The 12,502-nt window shown below is 47.0% G+C and overlaps 1 protein-coding gene across 8 annotated transcripts in view; it reads left to right on the top strand.

Moving 5' to 3' along the window:
- Positions 1-12,502, top strand: part of UBAC2 (UBA domain containing 2) — a 189,989-nt gene that overhangs the window by 3,296 nt on the left and 174,191 nt on the right. For 4 of the 8 annotated variants that reach the window (NM_001171176.2, XM_077973592.1, XM_077973590.1 and 1 more), the window contains 1 exon segment: positions 157-320. The exons of 3 other annotated variants lie outside the window; for them this stretch is intronic. In NM_001171176.2, the coding sequence (NP_001164647.1) occupies positions 290-320 (31 nt within the window). In that variant the 5' untranslated portion in view covers positions 157-289. 8 annotated transcript variants of the gene reach the window in all.

Below are 12,502 nucleotides of genomic sequence, written 5' to 3' on the forward strand. Positions count from 1 at the left end.
CGCTGCCCCAGTGCCACCCGTTTTTGCCTCAGGCGGCTCTGACCGCCTTCGTTTCAACCTGGAGAGATGGGCCCTCCCCTACGGACGCACTTCCCTTCCCCGGCAGGAAGAAGGGTGCTGACCCAGGGGGCACACGCCCCTGGCTGCGCATGCGCCATTCATCCGCGGCGAGTGGCCTCGCGGAGCCGGATTCGTCGCTCCGCCGGGAGTGCGCCTGCGCGGTCGCCGGGGCTCCCACCTCAGCTTCCCCTCCCCCGGCCCCCTCGGGGGCTCCGAGCCCGGCGGGACCATGTTCACCAGCACCGGCTCCAGTGGGCTCTGTGAGTACCGGCCTCCGCCATTCTGGCTGCCCCCTACACGCCACCCTGGGCACCTCATTGAGGAGGCTGGGGCAGCGGGGACCCTCGGGTTTGCCGGAGGTGGTGGGGCCGACCCTCCAGACTGGCGTCCGAACCCTGCTAGTTCCTGGTCTTGGGGGGGTCAGCGGAAACCGTCTCCATTTCGGCCTGGAGGGGCTAATGGGAACAAAGCCCCGCTGCCCGCCCGGACCCCACCTGGCGTCCCCAGGTGCGATGCCCAGGAGTCTCTTGGGGCCGCTGCAAGTGGGCAGGTGCCCTGGTGTTCTCGTGGGCCGGCCCCAGGCCCTTTGCGGCGCGTGTGCCGCGCTGAAGGAAGGGGCGGTCCCCCTCACCTTGCCCCATTCATTTAGGCTCCTGGGGGACCGAATTGACTCCCCTCGCCCCCACTTGGCAAAGTTCAGCCTCCGCTTTAGAAGCTGACCTCTCAGTTTCACTTGGATGTGTTTCTTCTCCAGTCTCCAAGAAGAGTTTTTAGACAAACAAACACTGATGAGAGTGCTTTCAAGTGGAGGGAAGTTAGGAAGTTGTGGCGAGGGAGCGCAGCTGTGCTGCTGGATGTTGCTGTTTTCTTGGCGTGTTAGCGGTGGTCAGCAGGTAGGGGGCGGAGAAGTGTTTTTACAGCCAGTTGAACGGCTTTTCTCACTGAGTGTGTGGAATTGACTTTGCGTACGGTAGACTGCGTGTTAACAGTTAGGCACGGGTACAGCAACGGAGAACTGCTCTAATTTTGCAATTGCTTGTCACTGTTCATACTCCATGTGAAGTTAATGCTGCTGGAGGACAGAAACATCTGACATTTCCAAATATTAAAGATCTGTTGGGAATGTCATGAATCTTCTGAGAATACGTGTCTTGTCTTATAGTCTGACAGTAAGTTAGTATCAGAGCCACAGGCATGATTTTAAATCTTCCTCACTTCTCAATTTCTCAGGTTTTGAAGTGGTTTCAGTATTTATGATTCCTTTTGTTTCATAATTAATTTGATTTATGGCATCTTTCATGCATTGGTCCCAGAGTATGTTACAACTACTAACTAATCTTCCCCAGCCTGGCTTGGTGGCTCATGCTTGTAATCCCAGCACTTTGGGAGGCCAAGGCAGGCAGATCACCTGAGGTCAGGAGTTCGAGACCAGCCTGACTAACATGGAGAAACCCTATCTCTGCTAAAAATACAACATTAGCGGGGTGTGGTGGTGCATGCCTGTAGTCCCAGCTACTCGGGAGGCTGAGACAGGAGAATTGCTTGAACTCGGGAGGCGGAGGTTGCAGTGGGCCAAGATTGCGCCATTGCACTCCAACCTGGGCAACAAGAGTGAAACTCCGTCTCAAAAAACAAAACAAAACTAATCTTCCCCAAACTACCCTGTAGATAAAGAGCGTTATGACTGTTGCTGAAGCTGACAGCTCAAGAAGGCGGTGTGGTTTTCCTGGGATCATACAGTGAGCCAGGTACTGGTGGTTATGAAATTAATGGTAGAATTATTCAATTTCTGTTGTTCTTTAGCATTTAGATCTATTCTTGCTAGCCAAAGTACATAGAAAAAATTTGAAGGGCAAGAGAAATCTGTTATTGGTTGCTGTACTGTATTAGCCATGAGATTATATTGGCCAAGTGTATTCAAATTTGATACAGGGCGACTGTGGGGAAGATAATATTTTATTATCTATGGCGCATGGTGGTGAGTGTTGAATTCTAGGAATCAAACTGTTGCCCAGGGAGAGACCTAGGCCCAGAGCCCCTCTGCAGCTGTCTTGGCCTGTTTCTAAAATTAAGTGCCTCTGCAGTGTAAGAGTTGTTGGGATGGCCGTTCCTCAGAAGGCTGTGTCTTACATGCTCGTTTTACAAACATTTTGGGCATCTCCTCTGGGCAATGAACTGGGCTAGGTGCTGGGAATGCAGCAATGAGCAGGTCCTGGTCTCAGTGCTTATGGTGCTGACGGAGCTTGGGCACAGTTTTCCAGGACTGGTCATTAGAAAAGGCTGTGTGTCAGCTTTAACATTTTTCTCTGGAGAAGCTACCCACTGAGGGGGAAGTGATTTCCTTCATTTTATTTATTTATTTATTGAGATGGAGTCTCACTCTGTCACCCAGGCTGGAGTGCAGTGGCAGATCTCGGCTCACTGCAACCTCCACCTCCCGGGTTCAAGCGATTCTTCCCCCACAGCCTCCAAAGTAGCTGGGATTACAGGTGCCCACCATCACACCTGACTATTTTTGTATTTTTAGTAGAGACGGGGTTTTGCCGTGTTGACCAGGCTGGTCTTGAACTCCTGACCTCAAGTGATCCTCCCTCCTCAACCTCCCAAAGTGCTGGGATTACAGACGTGAGCCACTGCCCATGATTTCCTTTAGATAAGTTGAGGGACCCTTTAGCAAATCAAAATTCTGATCCTGAGTAAGAATCTGAAAGAAGGATGACACGTGTGCCTATCCCCACCCCCATGGGTGGTGAATAACAGTCCCTTTCCAGGGAGAAATCCCTGACATTTCCTGCCACCTGCATGTTTCTAACGTTTTGTGGTTAGTAGATAATAGTGATTTAGTGTTAAACTTGCCTTTCTCTCTCAGCCATTCAACAAGTGTCTGTTGAGTACCCATATCAGCCACACATTGTTGATATACAGAGGATAAAGTAATAAGCAGGATAAAGGAGACCAGCATCAAACAGGTCAGTGTGATTCACATAGTGACAAGTGACATGAAGACAATGAAAGGGTAACTGCAAACACCGGAGTTATGGTGGAGGACCACTTTAGCACGCATGATCATGGAGGGTAGCTGGGAAGGTGACGCTGAGCTGAGGCCCAGATGGTGTGAAGGGGCCAGCCATATTAGAGTTTGTTGAAAACTCTTCATTTTGAAGAAAGGGGACAGCAATACAGTTGAAAACACCCTGCTGTGGCTGTTTCAAGTGCTTGAAACTGTATTGCTGTCTGCCCAGTCACGTAATTATGACCGGGTAACGCTGCATAGGATTTTTTTTTTTTTTTTTTTTTTTTGGCGGAGTCTCGCTCTGTGGCCCAGGCTGGAGTGCAGTGGCCGGATCTCGGCTCACTGCAAGCTCCGCCTCCCGGGTTCATGCCATTCTCCTGCCTCAGCCTCCCGAGTAGCTGGGACTACAGGCGCCGGCTACCTCGCCCGGCTAGTTTTTTGTATTTTTTAGTAGAGACGGGGTTTCACTGTGTTAGCCAGGATGGTCTTGATCTCCTGACCTCGTGATCCGCCCGTCTCGGCCTCCCAAAGTGCTGGGATTACAGGCTTGAGCCACCGCGCCCGGCCCTAACACTGCGTAGGATTAGTGATCATGACTTATTTTAGATTCCTTACTTATAGACCAGTGCTGTCATTCAGCTCTATGTTGAGTAATATGTGTATCATTTACTGCATTTATTAATAAGCTTCTGTTTACCTCACAGTATGTTCACTGTGTAATGATGGACTCAGCCAACATTAATTGCATGCCTAATATTTTCCAGATATAGTTCCCACTCTCAAGGAGTTCAGTGTCTATTGGGGCAAAACTTTTTTGAAAAGAACGTCTGTGCTCGGTGCTGTGGGTTTATTGCAGGGGGTGGGCTGGTTGTGGGGAGGCACAGTTAAGGAAGACTTCCCAATGTAGCAATATTTGGACTGACTTTGCAGAGTTTGGCAGGCATCATAGTGTGGAGAAGGCCTCTGGGAGGGACAGAGACTGGACAGGGCTTGGCAAAGAGGCAGGAGGGAATGAATTAGGGGTGGTTATGGCTGGAGTGAGCAGTTCCTAAGAGGTGTGTGGTGAAGTCTTTCAGGGAACAGTGGAAGGTGAGACAAGAACTAGGGACAGAACTTGTGAACATTTTAAACTTTAAAGAGGGAGAAGAGTAGGTGCCAGGGAAGAAAACTGAGGAATGGCCAAGGAAGTAGGGGGACACCCGGGAGGAGAGAATTTCAGGGAAGAGTGGCTGATAGCATTACACGCTGCAGAGATTTTCACAACAGGCCTGAAGTGCGACCTGTGGGAAAGAAAGAGGCCCCCCAGAACCTTTCCAGAATAGTTGGGGAGAGAATTCAGATTATAATTAGCTGGGAAATGAGTGGGATGTAAATGGGAGACAGTGAGCTTGGAAAGTGCTTCCAGGATCTCAGTTCTGAGAATCAAGAGAGTGAGTTGTGGTCAGAGGTGGCCGCAGGTGTAAGGGGGAGTTTCCTTTTTTTTTTTTTTTTTTTTTGCGATGGAGTCTTGCTCTGTCACCAGGCTGGAGTGCAGTGGTGTGATCTCGGCTCACTCCAACCTCTGCATCCTGGGTTCAAGCGATTCTTCTGCCTCAGCCTCCCAAGTAGCAGGCACTACAGGTGTGCAATACCACACCTGGCTAATTTTTGTATTTTTAGCAGAGATGGGGTTTCATGATGTTGGCCAGGTTGGTCTCGATCTCCTGATCTCGTGATCCGCCTGCCTCGGCCTCCCAAAGTGTTGGGACTATAGACGTGAACCACTGCGCCAGGCTGGGGGAGTTTCTTTAAGTGGAGAGGAGGCTTAGCATGTTTAAAAGGTGTTGGGAAAAACCCAGTGGGAAGGGTGTGGGTGAAGATACAGACAAGAATGAGTGATAGACCTGAGTTGTGAGGAGGTGAGGATCTGGGGCCCAGGGCAGGTGTACTTCTCATTGCTGTGGGAGGGAAGAGGAGGGGTTACTTTTGGTCATGGAGCAGTGGTTCTCAAATGCTGCTCCTGTACCAGCTGCAAACAAAAATCAATCACGGTGTTTTCTGAATGCACACCTTCCTGGTTCTCCTCCCCAGAGGGTGAGATTCAGAAGAGTTAGCGTGAGTGTCAGAAACCTGTTATTTTTTGTTTCAAGAAATGTGTATTTTTAAAGCCTCCTCGTCCCCCCGACCCTAGGACATTTTAGTGGACAAACAGATTGAGATGGAGGCAGGAGGGAAACCATAGGCAGGGCTGAGAGAACGGAGTCTGATGGGCTGATGAGAGAAGATAGAAGGATTCTAAAGATGTGTATTCTGGTAGGTTGTGTCAATAAAGCAGATTGGATCTGGGGAGAGGGAGGAGTTGAAGTTGACTCTGCTTTACCTCTTGGGCAGCTGGATGGATAGATAAAGTTCCCAGTCACTACAGAGGGAATGTAGAGAAGCAGGAGCTCCTTTCGGGGGAAGATGAGTTTAGCTTTGGACCTGTGCAGTGTTGAGGGGTTTGCAGAGTCCAGTCAGAGGTACTCGGGACACCTGGGGAAAGAAATCCAGAGCTGGATTGGATTGGACATGAGTAGGTGAGAGTTAGGTTGTGGGTGTGAGTGAGGACTCCAGAGGTGGGGGGACAGTTGGAAGCTGAGGACAGATCTTCAGGCCATTCCAGTATGTAAGGGATGCATAGAGAAAGGGGAGGCAGAAAGTAGGCAGGCTGGGGGCTTCTGTAGGCGAAGCTGTGTCTCCTCCCCTAGTCCAGTGGATGGATGTGCCCTCTTCCACGGAAGTGCTCATCCCACAGCTGCTTCCCTGGCTCTTCTTGCCACTGTTTCTCTGCTTGCCAGCCTTTGATCCCTCCTTGTCTCCAGTGTATCAGCCCATTTGTGGCATCTCTTTCTTCATATCTAGTCTGGAACCTGTAGTTCATTACCAGAGCTATGGTCTCATCCAGACTCTCAGAGACCTGGCACATCTGTTCTGCAGTGCTCATTGAGTAAGACCCTAACTTCGTATTGATTTATGGAGTCAAGTCTGGGCCCTTGGCACCGTTTCTCAGCTAAGTTTCTGGTATTCAATTCTCAGCTAAGTTTCTGGGATTCAGTCATCTCCTTATGCTACCTCCATTTTGTCCCTGGCTCAAGGCTGTTCTCAGTCTCTCCCCATCTCTTCACCCCCCCATCTCACTCTTCACCCATCCAAAAAATTGGGGCCATCACCTGGGTGCTCCTTCTACTTCCTGCTCCCTCTCCCTGACTTGTTTCTGTCCACACTCAGCTTTGTTCCTTTCCTCCAATCCAGAAGAATGAAGCAGCCTCCTCCTGAGGCCCACCCGCCACCGATTCTGAGCTCTTTCCTGTCTTTTCTAGCACTACTCCTGCTTCTTTACCTTCATTTTCTCTCCTGCAGGAATGAGCCTGGCATGTGGTTACAGCTGATGCTTTCTCCAGCGGGTGCCTTAGTGGCACCCCCTCCCTGAGTTGGGAGCCTCTGCCTGCTGCTGCCTTGACCTGGGGGGATGCATCCTTATTTGGTGAGAGGGCATAGTATAGAGATGTAGCACACAGGCCTGGAAGTGAGACTGCCTGTACTTCAGATGCTTTCTTGATGGGTAGGAGGATCAGAAAAGTTAATGTGTGTGGAGCTGCTAGAATTTTGCCATAGTAACTACTCAGGTGTAAGTAGTATTAACTGGATCCTTCTTCTGAGTCTATTCTTAAAAATACAAAAGTACAACCCATCCAACAACTCTAGCGTGTGCCTTCCCAACTGCTGACCACCTTCTTTCCAGCTCTTGAAAGGTGATCTTCCCTTATTTTTTCCCCCTTCTCACTTCCCTTCACTTTTTAGCCTTGTGCCATTAGTCTGCTACTCTTCGATGGCGGGGCCCTGTTCTGCTCCGCTGTACCACTGAGCTGCTCTGAGTGAAACTCTTATTTGATCCAAAACATTTGGTAAGGAGCCTTGGGTCAGATGCAGTTAGAGAAGTTTGATGAGCCTAAGGTCCACTGGTATCAGCCCATGGTGTGGACATTTGTCTCACTGTAGAGCTGGGTGAGCCCTCAGGACTGGTAGGGTCATTCGAGGCCTGCACTCTCCACCTTCGTTCCAGCTTAGGATCCTGCCTTTGGAACCTGAATACCCTGTCCCCTGCATACTGCTGAATTGGACACCAACGTTGACTCCTTTTTTTTGTGTTCTCATGAAGGAGCAAACCATGTTCCTACTGACATTGTTTCTTAAGTATGCATTCAGTGTGGGAGATGATCCAAATAAATCTTTATTTTTGCCTCTCACTGTCTCTTTTTTTTTTTTTTTTTTTTTTGAGATGGAGTTTCGCTCTTGTTGCCCAGGCTGGAGTGCAATGGCGTGATCTTGGCTCACTGCAGCCTCCACCTCCTGGGTTTGAGCGATTCTCATGCCTCAGCCCCCCAAGTAGCTGGGATTACAGGCATGCACCAATACACCTGGCTAATTTTGTATTTTTGGTAGAGATGGGGTTTCATGTTGGTCAGGCTGGCCTCGAACTCCTGACCTCAGGTGATCTGCCTGCCTCTGCCTCCCAAAGTGTTGGGATTACAGGCGTGAGTCACCATGCCTGGCCTTCACAGTCTCTTTAAAACACACTCAGTTGGGGAACTGTTTGCTTTTCTGAAAAGCTATCAGGCCTTGTGACTTACCCTTTATGCTTTCATTCACTGATTCAGCAGATACTTCCTGAGCACTCCTGTGGGCCAGCCGGTCTCCTAGGTTCTCAGGATTCAATAGGAAGTAAAAGGCCACATGTGCGTTTAAGTGGTGATGATCTTAGGTGATAGAAGTCTTGAAATGTAGGCTCTATTTAAAAATTAAAAGTGTCCAGTTCAATATGTTAATCAACACTTCAATCTTCATTCAAAGATAAGACTTTCCCCCCCTTTTTTTTCCCAGTTAAGACTTGCAGTTGGCAACCATCTCTGTCAGAAAAAGCAGTGTGACAGGCTTCTGGTGCGTTCGGCTCCTCTCTGTCCCTCAGATTTCTTGTGTCTGACTTCACTAGGCTCTGGATTGAGTGGAATAGGAGGAGGAAGGAGTGGTGAGGCGCTCAGATTGTTCTTCTATGGCTCCCTGAGCCTCACACGTGGTTAAAGCCGACCCTGTGTCCTGCAGGAGCTTCAGTGGGCTCTTCAGAGACTCCTGACTTCTATCCCTGCTGCCTCCTTGACCTGGGGGTTTGCATCTTTATTTTGGTCGATTTATTTTGGCCAGTTTATTTTGGTGACTCCTCAGCGCCTAGGAACTTAGATCCCCCTAGAGTTTCCTCCTGCTGGAGTTCTTTTGGCCTGCTTGGGGGCACTGTTGTTTGAACCCAAGAAGACCCTCTGCTGACTCTCACGCACAGCCTGGCTGGTACTGCGTGCTCCTTGCCCTGGTGGTGCACATGGGTCCCAGTGCTCAGCACAGCTTCCCCGGCTCTCTAGATTTCCCGGGTTGGAGATCCACTGTATCCTTGCTGGTCACAGATTTAGTGCATGAAATAGGTCATTGAACCACGACCTCAGCTTGGTATGAAAGTGTGGCTGTACTCACAGGCACTCAAGGGTTCACTTCACAAAGCCCCCGCCTCCTGTCCTGTCTTCATGGGAGGGAACCCTCACATTCCACTGTCTGTAGCCCTGACCTGGCTGAGAGGACTGTGGGACTCAGGGGACTGCCTTGCAGTCACTCTTGGAAAGTTCTGCATATGGAGCCTCCCTTTGGTGGCAGCAGCCCTTCTCTTTTGGTACCTTAGTGGAAACTCCTGTTTTATCATCTTGTTTTGGTTGCTTTTCTGTTTTGTGGGCCAGGAACTGTTTGACTCTCTTCTTTAAGGCAGGCTTTAGCGTTTATACTTTTCTGCTGTAACCAGGCCTGGGTTGCCCAAACCTGAACAGCTCATTTACTCTTGGGGATACACTCTTCCCCACCTGTCTTAAGATTTTGGGAACTGTATTATTGAAACTTCCGAGGAATATACTCTTCATAAATTTTAGCAGCCGGGCACAGTGGCTCACACCTGTAATCCCAGCACTTTGGGAGGCTAAGGCGTGTGGATCACCTGAGGCCAGGAGTTCAAGACCAGCCTGGCCAACATGTTGAAACCCCATCTCTACTAAAAATACAAAATTAGCCAGGCGTGGTGGTTGGCTCCTGTAATCCCAGATGCTCGGGAGGCTTAGTCAGGGAGAATCGCTTGAACCCGGGAGGTGGAGGTTGCAGTGAGCTGAGATCGCACCTCAGCCTGGGTGCGAGACTCTGTCTCAAACAAACAAACAAACAAACAAAATTTAGCTAAAAAGGAAAACTAGGCATTAACTATGGAGGGACAAGCTTAAGAGAGGATGCTTTAAAAGATGTTTCTTTTTGTCATAAAAGTAACATTAACCACACTATAGGAAGTTTGGAAAATAGAGAAAATCCAGTCTTAGCGTTTAATTTAATTTCTTCATCTTTTCTTTTTCTCTACACTTATGTTCTTGTTTTAAAATAACTGAGTTTGTTATAAAATGAGTACATGTTCATCAGAGACAATTCTGCGATGCAGGAAAGGAGTTCAGTGCAGTGCAGGAAAGCACTAGGAAGAAATAAATGGCATTTATTGATATTTTGGTGTTTCTGCTGTTTTTCCGTACAAAAATTAGTATCTAAATAAATAGGTAAAAATAAATTTATCTCAATACTATTTTCTTACTTGCTTCTATTCCACCCAACAGAGTCTTTTAAAATGTAATCATAATGACCATGTATGCGCTCCACTTTTTTCTTTTTCTTTGAGACGGAGTTTCACTCCTGTTGCCCAGGCTGGAGTGCAGTGGTGCGATCTCAGCTTGCTGCAACCTCCGCCTCCCAGGTTCAAGCGATTCTCCTGCCTCAGGCTCCCGAGTAGCTGGGATTACAGGCATGTGCCATCACGCCCGGCTAATTTTGTGTTTTTAGTAGAGATGGGGTTTCTCCATTGGTCTCGAACTCCCGACCTCAGGTGATCCGCCCGCCTTGGGCTCCTAAAGTGCTCGAATTACAGGCATGAGCCACCACGCCTGACCTATTTTTGTATTTTTAGTAGAGACGGGGTTTCACCTTGTTGACTAGGCTGGTCTTGAACTCTTGACCTCAGGTGATCCACCCACCTCGGCCTCCCAAAGTGCTGGGATTATAGGCGTGAGCCACCACGCCGGGCCCCGCTTTTTCCCTTTGTCATAAGCGTTCCCCTCGGATGCTGTGCTTGCAGAATTAGGTTGTTTCTCCCCTTTTTATTTCATTTTATTTTATTGTAGTAATGCTGAGAGCATCTTAACTTTCAGATACTCGTAGAAGTGAAAGAAGGTTGAATAAAGTGTATTCTCGTATAACTTTTAGTACATAAGTACATACGGCCAAATTCCAATCCCAAAGGGTAGTACCAATTTCAACTCCACCAGCAATTTAAGGGAGAAAAGGTTGCTTTTCTTAAGTTATTACAGTTCGTTTTCACAGTAGCCCTATGAGGATAGGTATTGTTATTTTTCCCCTCCACAAACGAGTCTTTTCAGGCTCAGAAAATAATTTTTCCAAGACCGCATAGCTAGTAGTATGTGGAAGAGCTGAGATTTGACTCCAATTTGCTTGCTTCCAAAGCCTGTACTTTCTACTGTATCATACAGTGAAAATTTAGTCCCTTTAGTAGAAAATGGCAATGGCAATGACTTGTTAAGCCTTAGGACAAACATCTGGGAAACAGAATCATTATTTAAACAAGGCTGCTAAATGTCTACATAGTTCTTACACCTTTTCAATCAGTGACTAGTAAGTGTGAGTTATTTTTGGTTTTACTGATAAAATACTATGTGCTAGGCACTGTTCTAAGCAGCTTACATATATTGACTCACTTAATTCTCAGAACAGCCCTGCGAGGTAGACAGTTATCCTCCCCAATTGCAGCTGAGGAAACTGAGGCACAGACATTTAAGTAACTTTCCTACTGAGGAGCAGGACTAGGATTTGAACCCAGATGATCTGGCTCCCTATTCTGTGTTGCTCACTACTGCTTCTCAGCCTTAAAGAAGTTTATCTCCGTGTGTCTCCCAACCACTGGAATCGTCTTAGGCGAGTGATGTAAATAGTAGCTCAGGTTAGTGTAGAGCTTGAGTCTCAGTCATTGGAAACTGCATCATTGTGTCCTGGCAATGTGCTTTTCCCTCCTCCCCTTGGGACCATGGCAGCTGCCTTCCTGGGCTCTACCATGCTCCTTCTCCTGGCTGCCAGTGCACCAGTCTCCCTCTCCCCACATCAGAACCAAGATCCAGTTTACCTTTGGTAAATATGTTATATGTCCTAATTAGGATCTTTTGTAGCAGTTAGTGCTCTACAGTTGTTTTTATTTGTGTATCCTCTGTTTTTCTCTTCCCTTATTAAGTCATCTTTTCCAACTTTTTCCATTCTCAATCTGTCTCAATATCAGTTTTAGTAATGTAGGTGGAACCTATCTTACATCAAGAAATTTTAAAATTGGCATTTTTATAGCATTTTAATAAGTGAAACTTGCTAAAGCATATCTCATCAATAATTTAGCATTTTTGAAGTGTGCTTTGTGAAACGATACTATGAGGAGCTCCTGAAGTTTTAACCCTCATTTAAATTGTGAGTATAAATGAGAATTATAAAGTAATCCTTATTTAAATCATGATCTTCCCCCCAGATTTTTCCCTAAGGCTTTCTAAGTTACATTGCCATTGTTTTCAGTCATTTCCCAGAATTTAGTCCCTTCGGTGGACATGATACAATGGGAAGAGCATGACACTCCTCTTTGGAAAGGGTTCTGTAGCCAAGTTAGGTTGGGTATGTTGTTGGCCATACTGTTTTTTGACAATGACAATGCAGATTGACACTTCAAAGACCCTTTGCAGCCCTGCAACAGAGAAATCTGTTTGACTTTATTAACTCTGTTTCTAAGATTTATTGGGGGAAATAAAATACAGGGAACAAACATAAATTTGCATTTCATTGTACTGCCCAGATTTGATCATTATTTCTGTATTGTTGTTGTATAATTTTTTTTCTCCCTTATGTGTGCATGTAAATACACATTTTTAAAGGAAAAGTCAGCCTATCTACAGTTTCATATTCTGCTTTTTTCATTTACTCTTTTTGAATGAATTCACTCCATGTCATTAAGTAATCTTCAAGCCAGCTTTTACCATTATCTTTGTTTTGCCTTATTACAAAACTGAAACATGTTGAAAAAGTTCAAAAATTATACAAATATTGTATGTAGTGTAGAAAGGACTACTCCCACATAATGACTCCCACACCCACATCACCGTTGTTGGTAGTCTAGTGCTCATTCTTTTAGACTTTTTATGTGTATGTGCTTATCTATGCATTCTTTTTTTTCCTGACACATGTATATACACACATCCATACACCTATACATTTGGTTTTATACAGAAACGGCATTCAGATACA

Source organism: Macaca mulatta, chromosome 17 (assembly GCF_049350105.2).
Source record: "Macaca mulatta isolate MMU2019108-1 chromosome 17, T2T-MMU8v2.0, whole genome shotgun sequence".
Taxonomy (NCBI): Eukaryota; Metazoa; Chordata; class Mammalia; order Primates; family Cercopithecidae; genus Macaca; species Macaca mulatta.